Source organism: Daucus carota, chromosome 5 (assembly GCF_001625215.2).
Source record: "Daucus carota subsp. sativus chromosome 5, DH1 v3.0, whole genome shotgun sequence".
Taxonomy (NCBI): Eukaryota; Viridiplantae; Streptophyta; class Magnoliopsida; order Apiales; family Apiaceae; genus Daucus; species Daucus carota.
In genome coordinates, this window is record NC_030385.2 from 38,453,665 (window position 1) to 38,473,610 (window position 19,946).

General features: G+C 35.6%; 4 protein-coding genes across 5 annotated transcripts; 2 read left to right on the top strand and 2 right to left on the bottom strand.

Annotated features, from left to right (window-relative positions):
* The first annotated feature begins 1,449 nt into the window (after positions 1–1,449).
* Positions 1,450–3,303, top strand: LOC108222284 (UDP-glycosyltransferase 86A2). The gene is made up of 2 exons (XM_017396204.2): positions 1,450–2,066; positions 2,241–3,303. Exons 1-2 carry the CDS (start codon positions 1,547–1,549, stop codon positions 3,176–3,178), a joined length of 1,458 nt encoding a protein of 485 aa, XP_017251693.1. The 5' UTR covers positions 1,450–1,546; the 3' UTR covers positions 3,179–3,303.
* A 3,052-nt stretch (positions 3,304–6,355) lies between these two features.
* Positions 6,356–8,304, top strand: LOC108220847 (high affinity nitrate transporter 2.3). Its single transcript, XM_017394717.2, has 2 exons — positions 6,356–7,203; positions 7,284–8,304. The coding sequence occupies exons 1-2, from the start codon at positions 6,427–6,429 to the stop codon at positions 8,067–8,069; spliced, it is 1,563 nt and encodes a 520-aa protein (XP_017250206.1). The 5' UTR covers positions 6,356–6,426; the 3' UTR covers positions 8,070–8,304.
* Positions 8,305–8,898: 594 nt separating this feature from the next.
* Positions 8,899–10,994, bottom strand: LOC108220848 (uncharacterized). Of its 2 annotated transcripts, none has more exons than XM_017394719.2 (4): positions 10,849–10,994; positions 10,497–10,708; positions 9,341–9,489; positions 8,899–9,252 (listed from the first exon to the last, which is right to left on the bottom strand). In XM_017394719.2, exons 1-4 carry the CDS (start codon positions 10,889–10,891, stop codon positions 9,165–9,167), a joined length of 492 nt encoding a protein of 163 aa, XP_017250208.1. In that variant the 5' UTR covers positions 10,892–10,994; the 3' UTR covers positions 8,899–9,164. The 2 variants fall into 2 exon arrangements, with proteins under 2 accessions (XP_017250208.1, XP_017250207.1); XM_017394718.2 differs by having other exon boundaries at positions 10,497–10,711; positions 10,849–10,973.
* Positions 10,995–17,212: 6,218 nt separating this feature from the next.
* On the bottom strand, positions 17,213–19,307 carry LOC108223842 (high-affinity nitrate transporter 2.1). Its single transcript, XM_017398281.2, has 3 exons — positions 18,257–19,307; positions 18,052–18,167; positions 17,213–17,962 (listed from the first exon to the last, which is right to left on the bottom strand). The coding sequence occupies exons 1-3, from the start codon at positions 19,064–19,066 to the stop codon at positions 17,296–17,298; spliced, it is 1,593 nt and encodes a 530-aa protein (XP_017253770.1). The 5' UTR covers positions 19,067–19,307; the 3' UTR covers positions 17,213–17,295.
* Between the last annotated feature and the right edge of the window lie 639 nt (positions 19,308–19,946).

A 19,946-nucleotide genomic window follows, 5' to 3' on the forward strand; every position in this document is an offset into this window, starting at 1 on the left:
TTCATCATTACTGAGCTCAATCTCATGCATTCTACAACATCTAATCTCTCTTCCCCAAACAACACTCAGAAACAAGCACATTCACCTGGTAATCTTTACGTCATTGTGTCGCCGTGAAGAGTGGTGGACATTTTATAAGAAGATTGATTATGTGAGATTTATTAGTATATTTATGTTTCTAAAAAAAAATTCTCAAATTCATGAGATCTTAAAGGGTTATGATAAAATTCTAAGTATTTTGAATTAATTTCATAGTATTTAACTTCAATTCTATTATATTTTGTGTATAATAAAAATTAAATAATATGATTTAATTCTGTAAACTTTAAAAAATACATCCCATTTCTCTCTCTTTTGGAAATGAATAAGAGATTATTGAAAGTAGACAAAGTTAATCGGATCATAAAAAAGACAAAATCGTGTTCCGCATATAAACTGACGTCAAGATCCATTTGCAGATCAACTTCCTCCTCTGGATAAGCTTAAAGTCAGCACTACCGCTTAATTTTTAGCACTTCGAGGCTTTCTGTTGCTGAAGACATGAATATGAAGTGTACTGTATCCAATTGGCCAGAAGTCCCCCTGAATAAGATGACTATGATAGGTCTGTGGTGCTGAGCACTAAATTTTACCTGATATAATTAATTTATTTTGATTGATATGTTTTTTACATTTATAGAAAAGTTTATTATTATCAAGAAGAATAAATCAATTAAAACAAATCAAATTCATAAAATTTAGTCCTTAAGTTGACAAAAAATCATAGATATATTACATGCATCATGGTATCCAATATCGGGATGTCGGTATATCTTATGCAATATATAGGAGTATCAGAATAATAATATTTATTAAACATATTTGAATTTTTTTCGTTGAATGAATAAAATACTCATTTTTTTGGCTGTTTAGCTAAAACTCACGCATAGATAAATAATTATTTTACTCGTTCGATGGTTTAAAAACGTGTTAAAAAATGTTATAATCCATTCATCCAGCGGTCAGGAAAGTGTATGTTACATAAGAGGTTCCTCGTTATTTAAAAAAAATGAACACATAATTGGCATTATCAATATTATATTAATTTTAGTGAACAGAGGTAAAAATATCCTCTTAACAATAAATAAGATAACGAAAATAGGGGAATAAAATCGAATACGAGGATAAATTTAAGTTTATAATAAAGTAGGATAAATTTGCAAACAACCAGTTTTAAACGCAAACGGTCTAACTATAGTCTATCAACCTGCCTTAAAAAACGAGAAAAAAGAAGCTGTTTAAGCTCTTCTTAACATGGGAGTGCTGTATATAGGAGCACTATTTGCTGCTAATTCTATAAGACAAACGGACGCTATTTGCTTGCCTTGTATAGTCAACATATTACATATATTTAGTTAGTCCAGCATCAGCTCTGCCAATCTGATGCAGTCATAATTTGCCACTTATAGCTCTGCAGCTATCATTGCAATCTCAAAATTTCACGATAAATAGGCCTTTCCGGACAATATTCAAATTAAATCTACAAAAATTTCTTAATATTTGTAAGATGAACAGAGAGCTAAAACCCCATGCAATCTTCATAGCATATCCACTACAAGGCCATGTAAACCCTTCTGTCCATTTAGCACGAAAGCTAGCCGAAAATGGCTTCACCATAACTTTCATCAACACTCAATATGTCCATCACAAAAGCTCTAGAGCCCGGGGAGGAAATAATATAGATGATGACATCTTTGTTGATGCGCGAAAATCAGGCCTTGATATCCGTTATGCCACAATTTCTGATGGTCTGCCTCTGGGGTTTGATAGGTCACTTAATCATGATCAGTATATGGCTGCTTTGTTGCATGTTTTTTCTGCTCATGCAGAGGAAGCTGTGGAGAACATGTTGAAATCGGGTGAGCCCGTGCATTGTCTGATTGCTGATACGTTCTTCGTGTGGCCAGCTGAGTTGGCTAAGAAGTTTGGGCTTTTGTATGTTTCTTATTGGACAGAGACTGCCTTGGTCTTCTCACAGTATTATCATATGGATCTTCTGAGGAAGAATTCTCACTATGATTGTCGTGGTAATTTAGTTTCTTTTTGTTGAAATATAACATAAGATCCAATTGGGAATTTCCTCTAACACGTTAAAGTTTTAGATGGACTAGTTCTCAACACTTTCTAAATATATTAGTATGTTTAGCATTTTTGTCATTCTATGCACCAAATTGGTCTAATGCATACTGAAAATTGACCAGATCCGCGTGATGAAGCGATTGATTACATACCAGGAGTCAAGTCCATTGAGCCAAAGGACTTGACATCTTTTCTTCAAGCAACTGATACAACAACAGTATGTCACCAGATTATTCACAAGGCATTTGAAGATGTTCGCGGTGCAGATATAGTTCTATGCAACTCGGTCTACGAGCTTGAATCAGACACCATATCAGCTCTGCAGCCAAAAATCCCTTTCTTTGCTATTGGTCCAGTAATCCCATTTGGCATCACCAAGAACATTGTGCCCACAAGCCTGTGGGCCGAGTCAGATTGTTCCCAATGGCTCGACACCAAGCCTCATGGCTCGGTCTTGTACGTTTCATTTGGTAGTTATGCGCATCTCACAAAAAATGAGCTGACGGAGATAGCTAATGGTTTATTGGACAGCAATGTGAGCTTTGTCTGGGTGCTTCGTCCTGATATTGTAAGCTCAAACGATCTTGATCCGCTTCCAGCTGGATTTTTGGACAAGATGGGTGATCGCGGCATGATCATAAAATGGTGCAGTCAGATGCATGTACTGAGGCACCCTGCAATTGGAGGGTTCTTGAGTCACTGTGGATGGAATTCAGTCATGGAAAGCATGTGGTCTGAGCTTCCTCTGTTGTGTTTCCCTTTGTACACTGATCAGTTTACGAACCGGAAACTAGTGGTGGATGATTGGAAGATTGGGATTAATCTTTGCGACAGAAGGGTTAATGTCAATAAGGTTGAGGTTTCGGAGAAAATAAAGCGCCTCATGGATGGAAATTCAAGTAGCAAGCTGCGAGACAATATAAAGCACTTGAAGAAAGTTTTGGTTGGTGCACTGAAAAGTGATGGATCGTCGGAGAAAAATGTGGAACAGTTCATAAGTGATGTGAAGGTTATGATTTCAAAGAAATGTCAAGAAAAGAATGGCCAAGAAACACAATAATTTAAGTCCTTGATATCTTCAGAATTGTAAAATATGTGCTTTGGTATCTTCAGAATTGTAACAGATAATGGTTATCAGAGATATAAGACACTGAAGAAAAACAACTTCGAACTCACTAAACAAAATACGACTCCAACTCGTATACTCGAACAAAAAACTAAAACATCAATCCTTATGCAGGGCTGACTACTCCTGTCTCCTCGCGTTTTATACTCAACCAAAACACGACTCCAACTCAAAGCAACTTATGTTATGGTGGTTAATCGAAAATCGAGATTAACGGGTGGAGGTGCTAATTAGAGATTAAAAGGAAAGACTAAAAATTGGATATTATAATAATATTGGATATATTAGTTTAATCTACTACTGCCGCCGTCCTATCATGATTGTCTTTGGCTTTTCAAAGTTAAATTTATCTAACTTTGATTAAAAATTTAAATATCCCTACATAATTATACAAATTTGTAATTTTTAACTGAAAGTAAACATTATTATAATTAAATACTTATCACATGTCATGCTTATTTTATCGATCGGTCAAAGTCGATCAATTTGACTTGAAATATAGAAAATATATAACATGTCATTTGAGAAAATTCATAGTGATTAATCGATTTTAAAAATCGAATTCGGAAGAATTATCGAAGAATATTGTGAAGTGGGGATTTTTAGAACCATGCATTACTGAACGATACACAGACGTGAGACGACAGAACCACAAAATAAGTTCTATGCATATTGCATAGCAAGTGAATCCTTTGCTAACTCAGAATCGCGATCTTTTTTTTTCTTTCTAAAATTTTACTTTCATACATGGTAATATCTCTATACCGGGAAAAAGAGCTAGATTTTTGCAAGGATTTTTGACACTAATGTTAGACATTGAATATTAAAAAAATTAGGTAGCCGTGTTTTTGGTTGTTTACTCGAAGGATATTCGTGTAGAGGTGAAGGTCGATTCCACCAAACAGAGTGAGAACTGAGAAGACAAATGCCTTATCACCAGAACTTCCGGTTACTACGCTAACAATGACAAATGTAATCATCAGGATTGTGTTGTTTTGATATTTATTTGAGCATCTCATTCCACGTCAACTTATAGACGGCCGTACTTATATAGTTGGTAAAGGACAATTGGTAGTACTTGTCATTTGGTACTTGTAATATAATACTCCCTCCGTTTCAAATTAGATGTCCATTTTAAAAAAATCACATAATTTAAGAAAAGTTGTTGCTCACAAATTAATTGCATTAAATAATCAAAATATGCGGAGTGAGATTGATCTAGAAAATATAAATAAGAGATATGTGGAGTATAATTGACTTTGGAAATATGATTTTGCATTAAAAGTTGAAATGGACAATTAATTTGAAACAAAAAATTTTCTTCAAACTGGACATGTAAATTGAAACGGAGGGAGTATATCTTTCATACTCCCTCCATACCAATGAATTGTATACAGTTTACTTTTTGAGACGTTCCACCAACTGTATACATTCCAAAAATAGTAAATTTTTATAATATAAAACATCATTTCACCAACTAGTTTATTCCACTATCTCCATTTTATAATAATATAAACACTATAACCCCCACTACTTTCCTCCACTGTCTCAAATCTACTAGTATTAAATATAAATGGATCCCACCACTATACCCAATTTTCATCCAACTTTAACTATTTCTTACACAATTTCTTGGTCTATGTGTCCCAACCATTTGTATACAAATGGCTGGGACGGAGGGAGTAATTCATAGCTCAAATTCTAATATATCAGCTGTGTATTGACCTCGACTTCAGTTTATGTTCATGCAGGTTGATTCAGACCACCGCCGGTCACAGGAAATGCAGCAGATTATCAGTAAAACACCATAAACAAAACAAGCCTTTGCATTCACCTTCCAAATTATAGTTAATCTAATTGTTATAGGATGCTTTGTCTTGCGGAAACATGATATCTTATACTTATACATTTAGAGGCAATTTAAGTCCGAGTCCTCACAAATAACTGTTATAGCAATTTATCCTATAATGCGAAGACATCAATCCTAAAAGTTTTTATGTGCATACAGAAGGTCCGTCACCAAGTTCACAGTTTTCTTTCCGCAATAAAAATGTGCATACATTGTTAACAACAATTTAATTGTTAGACCATCTGTTCTCTCTCATTTAAAAAATCTTGAAAGGGTAAAGCTGCCTCTACCGTACTTTCTTTCCGGACCTACTAAATTAAGCTTGTGCACTTGGGATACACAATGTATGTATTACTGTAGTACTAATTAAAGTCAATGCGGCATGAAACTGGAGGGTATAGTATAACACTGGAATATCCTCCAGCACCAAATGCATTTTATAGTTTATTACCCAAGTCAATGAGCGTACGGGCAGTCCGCACCGTACATTTGTTAACACTAATTTTGTGAAATAGACCTGTCTAAATTACTTCTTGGGGATGCTCAATCACTTGCCTCTAGGCCTCGATACATTGACTTCGCATATTAACTAATGTCTCTTCATCTCCCGTTTGTCAGCTCATGCCCGACATATTTAGTTTTTGTGTTTATCTGCATTATTTATATCAGTGTGTCTGAATTTAGATGCTTCCGCAGAATTGGGATATCGGACTGAACGAGTAAATAAGATATAATCGACTAGAAATTAGAGAATTTGTATAGAATAGGGCTGTAACAGAGGTCGAGGTTTATCTATTCATTCAGGACTTGTTAAAAAATAGCCGAGAAATGAGAATGATCTTTTCCTCGGGAGGTTGAGATATCTTTTTTCAGGACCTTTAGCGCTAACCACTACATCAAAAATAGCTACTTTTCGGATATGACGCAACTATACCATGTTTTAGGAACCACTACACCAAAAACAACTATTTGTTGGAGATGACGCAACAGATAATTTTTTTTATTGTGTAGTAATCAATATCACGGTTCGCGTTAGGGAGATGCTGGATACCCTAAAATCTCTCCTTCTCCTTACAAAATATCGACAAGGTTGCACGCTTAGATGTGTTAATAGGTCTTATGACTTGCTAAGTTATTTCTTGTCCATTACTTAATTCGCAGTTTATAAATTTTACGGTTTATAGATGTCACGTTTACTTGATGCCTGATATAAGAAATGCAAATGTCAACAGAAAACTAGTATAAATACCTAGCCCAGTTCACTTTTGATAAGCACACCAGCACCAACTTTCTTTCCTTCTGCTTCAATTTTCTCCATACTTCATATAGACAAATGGCAGCCCCTGAAAATTCCAATGGAACCTCGGTGCATGGGGTTACAGGAAGAGAACAAACCTCTGATAAAACTGCTGAATTTGATCTACCTGTTGATTCTGAACACAAGGCCACAGCATTGAAAATTTTCTCCCTCGCACAGCCTCACATGAGAGCTTTCCATCTCTCATGGATCTCTTTCTTCACTTGTTTTGTATCCACCTTTGCTGCAGCTCCTCTTGTCCCCATTATCCGCGACAACATAAACCTGACCAGAAGTGACATTGGCAATGCTGGCGTCGCTTCTGTTTCTGGAAGCATCTTCTCTCGGCTTGTCATGGGAGTCGTTTGTGACCTTATTGGTCCGCGTTATGGCTGCGCTGTTATCAACATTCTAGCAGCACCTATAGTGTTTTCAATGGCATTTGTATCTTCGCCTGAAGGTTACATAGCTATCCGATTCATGATTGGATTTTCACTGGCCACATTTGTATCATGCCAGTTTTGGATGAGTACCATGTTTAATAGCAAGATTATAGGACTCGTTAATGGAACGACTGGCGGATGGGGAGACATGGGTGGTGGAGTCACTCAACTTCTAATGCCTTTTCTCTTTCAGCTTATAAAACTAGCTGGAGCTACTCCTTTCGCCGCGTGGAGGATTGCCTTCTTCATTCCTGGCCTGCTTCACTTGATTGTAGGAATTATGGTCTTAACTCTTGCACAAGATTTGCCTGATGGAAACCTTAGCTCCCTACAAAAGAAGGGTGATGTTACCAAAGACAAGTTCTCTAATGTCAGTCTTTTTTCCTCTACCCTTATCTTCACACACGCGCAAAAACGCAGATTATTTACGACTGATTTTTCATTGTTCAGGTGTTCTGGTATGCAGTAACGAACTACAGGACTTGGATCTTTTTCCTCCTCTATGGCTTTTCCATGGGTGTTGAGTTGTGCATAAACAATGTGATCTCAGAGTATTTCTATGATAGGTTTAACCTAAATCTTCAAGCAGCAGGCATGATTGCTGCAACTTTTGGTATGGCCAACTTTGCTTCGCGGCCATTGGGAGGATATGCTTCAGATGTTGCAGCTAGAAAATTTGGGATGAGAGGAAGGCTATGGATCCTATGGATATTTCAAACAATGGGAGGAGTCTTTTGTATATGGCTCGGCCGTGCTAATTCACTTCCTTTAGCTATATTAGCCATGATCCTTTTCTCCATTGGTGCCCAAGCAGCTTGTGGTGCAACATATGGCATCATTCCTTTTGTTTCACGACGATCTTTAGGTTTGCTCAGTGGACTAACTGGTGCAGGTGGTAACTTTGGAGGTGGTTTGACACAATTACTTTTCTTTACTGGCACCACATTTTCCACTGCAATGGGTCTCACTTGGATGGGAGTTATGGCCGTTGTCCTCACTCTTCCAGTGGCACTAGTGCACTTTCCGCAATGGGGAAGCATGTTCTTTCCAGCTTCTGGAAATGAAGAACATTCAGAAGAACACTACTATGGATCTGAGTGGACTGAGGATGAAAAGGAGAAGGGTTTACACAAGGGAAGTCTCAAGTTTGCAGAGAACAGCCGATCAGAGCGTGGCAAGAGGATGATTGTGGCTCTGCCATTTACTTCCCCTGATGGCAGTCCCAGCCATGCTTGATCAGAAGCTTCATGCAGTAGTTATCTTAACGAGATATATAATACGAATTAAAGAAGAAAATAAAAGTTACAGAAGTCTTCCTGATCTGTACTAGCTTGTATATATGTTGTTTGTTTCTGATCTGATTTATTTTGTACTCAATCTGCATGTTTGCCAGATGATAGGTCTTTGCTGATACATATTTATCTATCATTAAAGTCATATATTTATAGTCTTGGTCTTACTTCTGCTTCAATCTTGTTCCCTAAAATTAACAAATGTGATTAAAGGCCCTTGGTACCCATCAGCATGGCACCTATCATCAGGTACATATCATATGTTATTCCCACTATGCAAGAGGATCTCCAATGTTATGGCATAAGTTGACAAACAATAAATATTTAAGTAGGAAGTTGCTAGGAAAGACAAAGTAAGATTTAATATTCAAGTAGAACTACAGATATTATCACAAATAATTATAAAAAACTCAGCAGCACCTCACCTAATTCATGAGAAAAACTCAGCGTCAGCATGTGACCCCTGTTGCTTAAATTTCCTAAATTAGCCTGTAGTGACCAAAAAGTTATTTTACTCATTTTTAGCAAACTGATTGATTAGTTATCCATGACAGACTGAAAATAATTCACTGGAAGTTAACTGATAAATCAATGATGTATAAAGTCAGTTCTTACAGATGGTTTCTATGATGTAACTCGATCCACTGGTGAAGGGAAACAAAAAAGAATGTAGCACTATGATGATTATGAAAAAGAACAGCATAAATTTATATCCTCTGGTGTAGCATCCCAGAAAATGGCCGTAAAAGAGTTGATAGCACTAGAAAAAGAAGTTGGCGTAAATTTTTACATATGTATTGCCATATAGAAGATGTTAGGAAGATACATTTAGAACCAGAATCTATGTACATTAATTCTAAAAAGAAATCGAAAGGAAGCAACTTACCTCATAATAAAAACAACTACCTGCATTCAATCTTTCAGCTGCTGATTGTGTGCTCAACTTAGTGTGTTTAAAATATAAATGGTGAATCAAAAATTCTACTGATCCAAAAATAAACAGAGGGAAGGAATCTGGTGCAGAATCAAATGCTCAAAGCTAATACTCTAGTTTCCCACTGCCACCACATGAGCTACAAGACCGGGCAGAAGAGCATTTTGTACAGTAGCTCCATTTCTTAGGAAGCCTGTTATGATTTAAAGATTTATATAAATAGAACCAAAGAAAAATAATATATCAACACAATGATGAGAAACAGAATAAGTTTATTATACCCTGCTGTATATCTAGTGGCCGCATTCTTAGCATTAAGTCTAGCTTTCTCAGCATTCCCATCTGAAAGTCTCTTAAGAACAAATCCTTCACCTTTACACTCGGAACAAATACCTGAACCTCTACAGTCTTCGCAAGTTTTTAAGGGTACCTGAGTTCATGATGAATTCGAAATAAAATATAAATGCTGACTGCAGGTATTTGCCTAGTCATAAAATTTTAAATAGCAATTTAGCTATGAATACCAAATTTTGTACATAAACTTAACAGAACTTCTCATTTTCTTTGTCTATTATGGTTATCAGTTAGCTTTTACTTATTACATGCTACTTTCTCCTTCATATTCAATCTTCTCCTTTTGTACAATATATTAAGTTCTAGATTTAAGATAACTATAAGTCTACAAACCATATCAATCACTCGTCCAAGTTTCCAAACAACAGAACCCAATATGGCATATCATCTCTGATTCTATTAACTAATTTATTATACTATCATCGATCAAGAATTGTCAGGGTGAAAAGATCCAGCATGCTTAAATAGTTAAAAATTCGACTAGCTTTTTTAGGTTTGATGCAATCTAAAGCCCTTTAAGAAGGTTAATTCAAATTATTTTATGAACAACTTAAATATGATGCTTTGTCATCACAGTTAAGGCGCTGCACTAGATGTTACCGTGATCAGAAATTGACACATGACTCACTGATACTCAAACCACCAACCTTTTGTTACCAAGGGAAGAAGGCTATCCACTAGACTACAATTCCATCAATTATATAGTGGATTAGTTGGTCTAAAAACAGTAAACGGCGAAAATAGATACTAAAGAGAGAATGTTTTCCAGGATCACAATCTACTATTAGACACTTTCTAAACTTCTCAGAATCATTTTAACTAGAATATTTCAAAACTACCAACGGAGAATTTTGTGTAATACCCTGCCGCCTACACTTAAACAGTGTGCTTACTGATTACAGATGGTCATATCTCTAGTTAAGACATCCCTACTTCCATGGTTAATACTCAATAGTAAAGTATGAAGTAGCACCACACACGCATATACATCCTAAGTTCCTAACAATTCATAATACAAAAAGTATGCTGGTAGCCATCGATATCGAATATAAGAAACAATTCTAATGACCAGGTAAAACAGACCTGAGTTGCCTCAGAAGCTTTGGTTCTTTTGACAAGAAGGGTAGCTGCTGCACCTACAACAGTGGCAGCAACTGCAATAGAAGATGCTGTTTCTACTAGTCCAGAAGAAATAACATTTCTCATTAGCCCTCCTTTTCTTGATCTCATGGGAATTGCAAAATCATGGCCTCTCTGAAATGAATGATTACTAGTTTCAAGCTTGTTTATCCTAGCTGCTTCACAATCATTAGTAAGGTAAGTTAGAGTTGATGAAATTTGATGTGATTCTGTTTCAATAGTTCTCAAGAGCCTTTATTCCAAATGACATAGAGATTAACAAGAAGTTGAAGGAGAAAAGGGTAATTTAGCTTACTAGAAATGAAAGACAATTGTGAAGTGTGCACAAGGAGCTCCATGCTTCTCTGATAAGCTCTGCTCAATGTTAACTCACTACAGTTTCCACTTCATTCTTGCTCTTCCGGCTTCAGCTTATCTTGGATATTTCCATATTATAATTACGTTTCTACCCTTATTTTATCTGTTTTTCTTTTCTTTTTAAATGATTTTAATGGGTTATATTTTCATTTTTCAAAACTGGGCCCTGTACCTGGTTTGTGGACTTGGGCAAAGCTTTTGATTTTGATGCCTTTAAGCTATGTTTTTCGAGTGGTCCAATTGGAAACAGATGGGCCGTTTGTGTAATTGAGTAATGTTGGGCAACCGGTAGAGAAAACTTGGGCTAATGTTTGAAAGATTTGTTTTCGAGAGATCTTCAAAAGAAATTAACGGCAGCAAATATAAACATTTAAGAATTACTGCTAATTTTTTTTTGAAACTAAAAACTTAATGCTAATTTATTACTGAATTCAATTTCGCTTGAACAGGTAGAATTATGTAAAATTACCATTTAACTGTAAGAAAATAAAAAAAATCATTTAAGCTCCATCTGTATTTTAAAGATCCCGAATTAATACTTCTTCAATCGATTTTTGAAATCCGATTAATCATTATTAGTTTTTATAAAATGATATGTTATATATTAAATTGAATTCATATATCAATTATGATTATAATATTATAAAATATCCAAATTTAATCTAATTAATATTTTTGATTAATTTTTAATCAAGATTTTAAGGATTAATTACGATTACAAGAATAAAAGGCTGCTCTAATAGTTGGTGTATATGTGGGCAATGGGCAACGTACAGGGGAAAAAGTAAAAAGTTGTGTGGTGAAGGCAACTAGGCAAGTAGTAATACAAAGGTGTTTGACTTAAAGTGAGATGGCAGAAACTCACGAGCATCCTCACCTCTTCCACTCTTACCATGCACGTACATCTCCAAAACAAACCACAATCCTCGCTCTCTGAGCTGTTCCATGCCACCTAGCTCTCTTCTTTCCTCCCTTCACGAGCTTATTTAAAGTCCTCCCTCTTTAATATCAACTATATATAATCACAACATCTCCTACAAACAAACATACCACCCAACATGTCTACTACAATTTACATGCATTACATTGCCCACATTTATATTCTCCTCTTCTTGTTTCCTCTACACGAGTCCATGGCTGCCCGGGCTCTCCCGTCGAGTGGCCCGAGCACGACGATGGCGCCCTTGGCCACGAAAGCCCGGGAGTATGCTATAATGAAGATGAAGCCGATGTTGGATCAGGAAGGGAGGGTTTTCCATGGGAAGCAAGTGAAAGCATGCATGCCTAAAGGGCGGAGACATTCGTCGGCTCCGAGTCGATATGTTAATTTTCATACTTTTGATGGATTGTTGGGGTGTGAATCTAGCCGCAAGTCTAAGATTGTTCCTTGATAAGGAGATGTGCTCAATGAGAGATAACTAGGATGGTTCTGAAATTTAGTTTCATAATTTATTGAAGCTAGCTAGGTAGATGAAAGTATTGATTAGTTTTGCGAATTTGGTATTTGTATTAGCACCATCTTTTTGGTACGGCTTTCATGTCTTTTTTATGTAGTTGTTGTATGGATATAGTGAATCCAGTGGTGGTGATTAATCGGAATTTGTACAAATTAAGTCCATTGACCATTGCGTATGTATCTTATTTCATTTTGCAGCATAGCTAGCACGCAGAGTGACGTCGGTAATTAATCCATATCTATTTTTATGCGGTAAAATTTTCTGATGACAGTGTTGTTAAAATCCAGATAATGCTTGCGGTTGCAGAGCCGGATCTTAGCAGGGGCAACTGACCCCCTTGAATTTTATTTTTTTAATATTATACATATTTTTAGGTTTTAAAATTGAAATTGACCCCCTTATTTTTTTTTTTACCCTTCTTAATTTTTTTTACAAAAAATTTGACCCCCCTAATTTTATTATAGTAAGATCCGACACACACACACACACACACACACACACACATATATATATATATAGGCAAGTGATCAAATAGAAACTAATGTTATTCTAGAAACTAGAAACCACTCCCATGATCACTATTTATAACTACTAATATCACTCGTTTATACGCTATTTATCACTATTTTATGCAGTTAAATTAGCAATTTTTATTATTGATAATTGAGAAAATTTACTTATGTTTGCTAGTGGTTATCGATTATTGATGATCAATTATAGTTGTAGGAGGTCTATGATGGTAAAAAAATGATGAGATGAGGTGTGTGGTGGTGGTAAATAATCACTAGTAATGGCAAGTTATGGTGACAAGCGGTGGTAGGTCAATCGTGGGTATAGGTGACCGCGGTAGCAGTGAAATGGGTTGATAATGATGCCCGGAGGTTCATTAATGTGGTATGAGTGAAGATAATGATGACATATGTTGCATATATGTATATTTATATATCTATATTTCTGAGATTTCTTGTATAGGAAATAGTGATTTGTGATGTACAAACGAGTGATATTTGCAGTCAAAAATAGTGATAAAAAATTGGTCAGATACTAGTTTCTAGTTTCTAGGCTAATTTAGTTTCTATTGGAGTAAGCCCCTATATATATATATATATATATAGGGGAGGGTTCTGGTACAAACTTACAAACTTGCAAACTTTTTTTGTTCAACACATATATAACTTGAGTTCAACATTTTTTTAACATATTTTGTTGAACATCGATTAAAATTGTGTTGGAGAAGTACATAAATTAATTTTTCAATGTAAGAACCAAGTTAAAAGTATTATATAACTAATATTTATGATTCTAGACCCTACCCACACCCCAGAGGTATAGTTTAAGTATCTTTATAGATATATTCAACATAATAATAATTAGTGTTCTACACCCGATGTTGAACCCTAGTTACAAATGTGTTGACTGAGCGATTTATTTATGCGATATTTTAAAAAACTTGTGATGATTTTTCAAGAATTTTCAACATGGATACTTTCTATAACTAAGGATCAACACGATGGGAGAATAAAAAAAAGTTTGTAAGTTTGTAACTTAAAAAAGTTTTTATTTGATCCTATCCCTATATATATATATATATGCGGTTAATATACACAGGTAGGATGAGATAGTTTGGAGTCGGTTAAAAGATGAAAGAAATCCTTATGAGTTGGGGTCAAAGGAGTTGCAGCTTGGTGGCGCCAAACTAGAAATTGAAAATGTTTCTTGGAACCTTTTCTATGATTTTGAACTTTAAACTGACCCAATATAGTTGTGCAGCTATAAATGATTGGAAAAAGCTAGTTCCTCGTGTCAACTATCATAACTCCCTTGAAAGTATATATCAGCCATCAAACCTTGAAAGTGATGACATGTGGACATAAGTCCTACAATTAGCAATGTCCAAAATAGAATCAAGAAATCTTTACTTACGATAAGATACTCAACGGACTAACATAAATGATCCATCACGGTTACCATTTCCGACTGATACGATGCTGGAAGATTTGGTAGCCCTACCGTCTGCTATGTTACCGACTGTACAAATGTACAGTTATTGTAAGTTATTCCTGTAAATTTACGTACGCATTTTCTGATGAGCAGTGAACACTGAGCGATGCGTGATTCAGAGGAGAAAGAATTGAAAGCAAGCTTCTTCTCTCTTCTGGCGCGGTGTGATATGTATTAAATTATTATGACAGACCACTGAATTACTGACACATAATTCACATGATTCTATTCGTCTTCTGTATCACACTCTAATATCAGAAGCAGCAGCATTAAAATCCTTTTGCCTCCTGCAGCTGCAGCCTTGATATTTAGGAGTATTAAACTTCTGATTTTTCAAATTTGAAGGTACATATATATGGACGTATTCATGGGCACAGATCTTTTTACTTTCAATTTTAGTAAAATATATAGAATTAAGTACCGCCAGATGAATCTTGAATCTTGTCACGTGATGATCATGGAATTTATACTTGAACATAATTTGATTACATATATTTATTGTATTGAACATATTATTTTAATATCATTAATCGGAAAAAGTAAGATATAAGTGGATAAATTATTTTCTTCAATAATCAACCAAGCTAAAATCATCATAAAAAAAACATTATTAATGATAAAGAAACTTCTTTTTTCTAATACATAAATAAACTCTTTGGTCCGGGAAGCAAAGCTAGCTAATTTTACATATTTACTGTCCGGTATTTTTGTTTAATTTAAACAGAGTGTTTAAGGTCAATGGTTGGTGAGCTACCATAACCTTAATAATAGTTAATATTAATGTTAATGGTTACGGTACCTGATTAAGAAAAGGAGCGTGCCCACCTCACCACAACATATGGTCCCGTGATGCCAATTTATACGTGCTTCACTTGTTAATGAGAATCGCAGTTGACGTTTACATGTTCACATCAAATTTTAGTCAATAATTTGTCATTCCTTATACATTTATAAGCGCTTAATTAAATATCATGCCGACGTGGCAAAAAAAAAGAGAATAAAAGGCTGAAAATAAAATAAAACTAGAATATAGTAGTAAAATGACCTGATTGAACTTTCATACGATTTATGCTCTATGAATTTTAAGTACACTCGTAAAAGTTGTATGAACTTGAAGTACACTCGTAAAAGTCTTGTAAACAAAAATAGACTACCAAATTATCTACCGGCTTATATATGATCTCCTTTTATACAAACAGTCAAACACAAGTCGTTATTTTGTAGGAATAAATCGTTATTTATGATAGATATTTTTTTTCCTGAAAATGCATACTTATTTATTATAAATAGATAATGCTAAACGGAATTGCATTTTTGTAGCTAGAATAAATATATAAATTTTCTAATAAGTAAGTCCTCATTTCTTATATAATTAATTTAGAGGTCCAGACCTTCATATTCTAAGAGCAAGTCCAAGAGTGTCTTAGTGGATGCCCTATTTAAATAATAAAATATGATGTCCTAGTAGTTTAGGACATCAATTTTATAAATTCACTCCAACAAAAAGCCTTATCCACAAGCCCTATTATTAAAATATTAATATTTTGAATGAAAAATTAGAGGGAAAAGTAGTGGGGAGAGAGAGAATGATAATATTTTATTATTAAAAGTGAAATGAGGCTCAAGTAGGTGAGCCCTAAAAATAGGGCTGAAGTAAGTTGTCCTAGTGATTTAAGGCATCACTAGGACACTGTTGGAGCAATGTTTTCAATCAAATGCCTCAAATTATGACTTAGGACATCATTTGAGGCAGCTGTTGGACTTGCTCTAACCGGACCATAATCGCATTTTATAGATTTGATATTCTCGGAATTCACCTGAGGAATGGGCTCGCGTATCATTTAAAAACGGGTAAATAGGCAAACATATCATTGAACTCATGACGAAGTTGCAGTTGGGTCACTGAACTCAAAAAGTTTACAAATGGATCACAGAATTAGATTTAATTTGCAGTCAACTCACTGAACTAATAAAAGGTTGCATTTAGGTTACTGCGCCGTTAAATATCAGTTGACTTTAACGAAATCAATTAAAATATATAAAAATATATTAAACATCGATTTTAAAAAAATTCTGAAAACTTAAAAGAAATCTGAAAAATTTGATAAAACTTTAAAAAATATGAAAAAATGTAAAATTTTCTGAAAAAATCTAAATAATTTGAAAAAAATTTAAAACATCGAAAAAATCCGGAAATTCAAAAAATATACCTAAATTTTTGAAATTAAAAAAAAATCAGAATTTTTTCCAAATTTTCAGATTTTTTCGATATTTTAAAATTTCAAAATTCTTGGATTTTTCCAAAGTTCTTACATTTTTTCATATTTTTAAAAAAATTACATATTTGTTAAAGCTTTTTTCAAAATTTTCATATTTTGTTAAGTTTTCAGAATATTTTTAAAAAACCGAAATTTTATATTTTTTTCAAAGTTTTTTTAATTTTTTAACGGATTCCGTTAAAATCAACTGATACTTAACGGCGTAGTGACCTAAATGCAAGCTTTTGCCACCATTCAGAAAGCAAGGATAGTCGCGGGCTAACTCAGTGAGTTGACTGCAAGTTAAATCTAGTTCTGTGATTGATTTGCAAACTTTTTGAGTTCAGTGATCTAATTGTGAGTTGGTCATGAGTTTAGTTATCTTTTTGCCTATTAACCCCGTTTAAAACATTTCTGCAGGCAGTGTCTTCATTTGCTCTTGCAAGTTGCACGTCCGTTGTTTTGCATGTAGTTGCAGAGTCCACGATATTTTAAAATTTTCTCGATACACATATACTGATAACATCAACCTCGTTCTCACATATCATAAGATGACAGATGACATCACACTGATCCATTAGATCAAATCAGAATGCAAAATACAGGCTGCTATCAGATTTGAGTTTCAAAATTTCACCATACTTATAATTATATTACATCATTATATATTCAAACATGATCGGGGGTCAGATTCGGAGGAGTTGTCACAGAAGCAATACGCCTACCACGCTCTGACCTACTGTTCTCAGCAAATCGAACACTCCCCTGATGCATACCTTTCTTCATCTCCTCCTCACTCCACTCCGAAGTATAATAATGCTCTTCACTCCCTTTCACCACATCTTTTGTAGCCGGTAGAAACATACTACCCCATTGCGGAAAATGGACCAAGGTCACCGGCAAAGTGCAGCACACAATCATGATTCCCATGTAGCTCAAACCAGTCCCGGTTGAGAATTGAGAGCTTGTGAAAAACAGTAATTGAGTTAATCCGGACCCGAAGTTCCCTCCTGCACCGGTCATTCCTGAAATAATGCCTAGTGATCGTCGAGATATGAAAGGAATGATGCCAAATGTGGCTCCACAAGCCGCTTGGGCCCCAACAGAGAATATGATCATCATGGCCACGGCAACAGGGAGTGATCTGGAACGTCCGAGGAGAATACAGAAAATTCCGCCCATCGTCTGGAGAATCCATAGAGTCCAGAGTCTTCCCCTCATTCCGAATCTCTTGGCTGCTAGATCAGAAACATATCCGCCAAATGGTCGTGCAGCAAAATTAGCCATACCGAATGTAGCAGCAATGATTCCAGCTGTGTGGAGCTTTAGATCAAATCTGTAATGTATGCAAAACAATAATCTGTTAGATCAGATCTGACTAAATCAAAATTAATTACTCAAAAAGATAAAATTTATATTACAAACCTGTCAAAAAAGTATTCAGCAATGACATTATCGGTGGATAATTCAACTCCCATAGAGTAACCGTAGAGGAGGACAAATACCCATGTTCTGTAATTGGTTGCAGCATACCATAACACCTAAAAATTAATCAGAGAAATTAATTTTTTATTTACAAAATTAGCGGTGATTGATGCAACAAGATTACTATATGTAAAGAGAGGCTAACCTTGGAAAATTTATCCTTTGAAACCTCACCAGTCTTCTGTAAAGCACCGAGATTCCCATCAGGCAAATCTTGGCCGAGAGTTAAGACCATGATCCCCATGATCACATGAAGCCATCCAGGGATAAAGAAGGCGATCCGCCATGCAGTAAACGGAGTAGCCCCAAATTTCTGGATGACTTCAAAGAGAATAGGCATTATAAGTTGAGTAGCTCCACCACCCATGTTCCCCCATCCAGCTGCAGTTCCATTAACAAGCCCGATAATCTTACTATTAAACATAGTACTCATCCAGTACTGGCACGTCACAAAGGTCGCCAGAGAGAATCCAATCATGAATCTAACCGCAATGTATCCGCTTGCAGACGAAACAAAAGACATGCAAAACACAGTAGGAGCCGTGAGCATGATCACAAAAGCACACCCGTATCGCGGTCCCAGGAGATCACAAACTGCACCCATGACAAGCCTGGAAAAAATACTCCCCGAAACAGAAGCCACACCAGCATTGCCAATGTCACTTTTTGTAAGATTGAGATTGTCCCGAATAATAGGGACTAATGGAGCAGCCGCGAAAGTAGATACGAAACAAGTGAAGAAAGAAATCCAAGATAAATGAAACGTCCTCATATGAGGATTAGCGAAGGAAAAAAGCTTAAATACTTTAGCCTTGTGCTCCGAATCCACAGGAAGATCAAACTTCGCGGTGGTATCCGTTGGCACAACAGGTGATGCCACCGCGAATGCAAGAACCGGCTCTCGGCCAGTCACTCCGTGCATCGAGCTTCCGGGAGAACCTTCAGTGTCACCCATTGTATAACTTAAAATTGCTCTTGATTTAAGTTTGTTTTAGTTGTGGAGTTTGGGGAGGCATTGTATAGTATTTATAGGAGTTAAGAAGCGTTGACAGCATTAAAGAGAGATCATGTAAGCAAATACTATATAAAAGACAGCCAGTGGAGATTCCGAATGGTTACGTATTGAGTTTCTAGAGACGACGGGAATATACAAGAGTTGAGGAATCCATTTCGCCGCGGGCATCTACGTTTGAATACTTTAAGCCTCGTCCTTTACCCCAAAGGGTTTTTAGATATTTCTTACTAGCTAGATGTCTATTATATTAGTCATGATTAACAACTCTGGCTACATATTAACTGTTTAATTTCTTTTCTTAGTTAGCTGGCTATATGAGTCATAATTAACAATCCTGACTATATATTAACTGTTTTCTTCAGTAATTAGTTACTTGAGTACTATGTACAAGCATATCCAAGAATCTTCGACGTAAGATTTTATTGTAAATTGTATATACGTGTAGAAATCGGACACGGGGATGCTCTGCTTGTGTATGTATATAGATAACCGAAGATTGGTTACATATATTGTATAAGCAATGTGAGCATGAAGATGGTGAAACTGAACATCAATGTTAAGAGAAGAACAAACTATGACTCTTGTATATTGATATGGAGTGTTCAGCTTGTTTATTACAAAGGAGATTAGCTACTTATATAGATAAAACTACTTGGAGGCCAAGGTTGCTACAGTGCTGCTACAGTGATGCTACAGTGATGCTACAGTGACGAACTTGGAGGCCAAGGTTGCTGAATGATGTCATGGATATGAAGTCATATGCTTTAACACCCCCCCTCAAACTTAAGATGGTTGAAGAACCAACTTGAGTTTGTAATCA

Bases quoted from the DNA above. Each gene is read 5' to 3' on its own strand.
- LOC108222284 (XM_017396204.2), top strand. From the start codon at position 1,547: ATGAACAGAGAGCTAAAACCCCATGCAATCTTCATAGCATATCCACTA. The intron at 2,067-2,240 runs GTAATTTAGTTT...AAAATTGACCAG, and splicing joins TTCTCACTATGATTGTCGTG to ATCCGCGTGATGAAGCGATT.
- LOC108220847 (XM_017394717.2), top strand. From the start codon at position 6,427: ATGGCAGCCCCTGAAAATTCCAATGGAACCTCGGTGCATGGGGTTACA. The intron at 7,204-7,283 runs GTCAGTCTTTTT...TTCATTGTTCAG, and splicing joins CCAAAGACAAGTTCTCTAAT to GTGTTCTGGTATGCAGTAAC.
- LOC108220848 (XM_017394718.2), bottom strand. From the start codon at position 10,891: ATGGAGCTCCTTGTGCACACTTCACAATTGTCTTTCATTTCTA. The intron at 10,712-10,848 runs GTAAGCTAAATT...ATGATTGTGAAG, and splicing joins ACAATTGTCTTTCATTTCTA to CAGCTAGGATAAACAAGCTT. The intron at 9,253-9,340 runs GTATAATAAACT...AAATCATAACAG, and splicing joins GCCACTAGATATACAGCAGG to GCTTCCTAAGAAATGGAGCT.
- LOC108223842 (XM_017398281.2), bottom strand. From the start codon at position 19,066: ATGGGTGACACTGAAGGTTCTCCCGGAAGCTCGATGCACGGAGTGACT. The intron at 18,168-18,256 runs GTTAGCCTCTCT...ATTAATTTTTAG, and splicing joins CAAAGGATAAATTTTCCAAG to GTGTTATGGTATGCTGCAAC. The intron at 17,963-18,051 runs GTTTGTAATATA...CATACATTACAG, and splicing joins GCTGAATACTTTTTTGACAG to ATTTGATCTAAAGCTCCACA.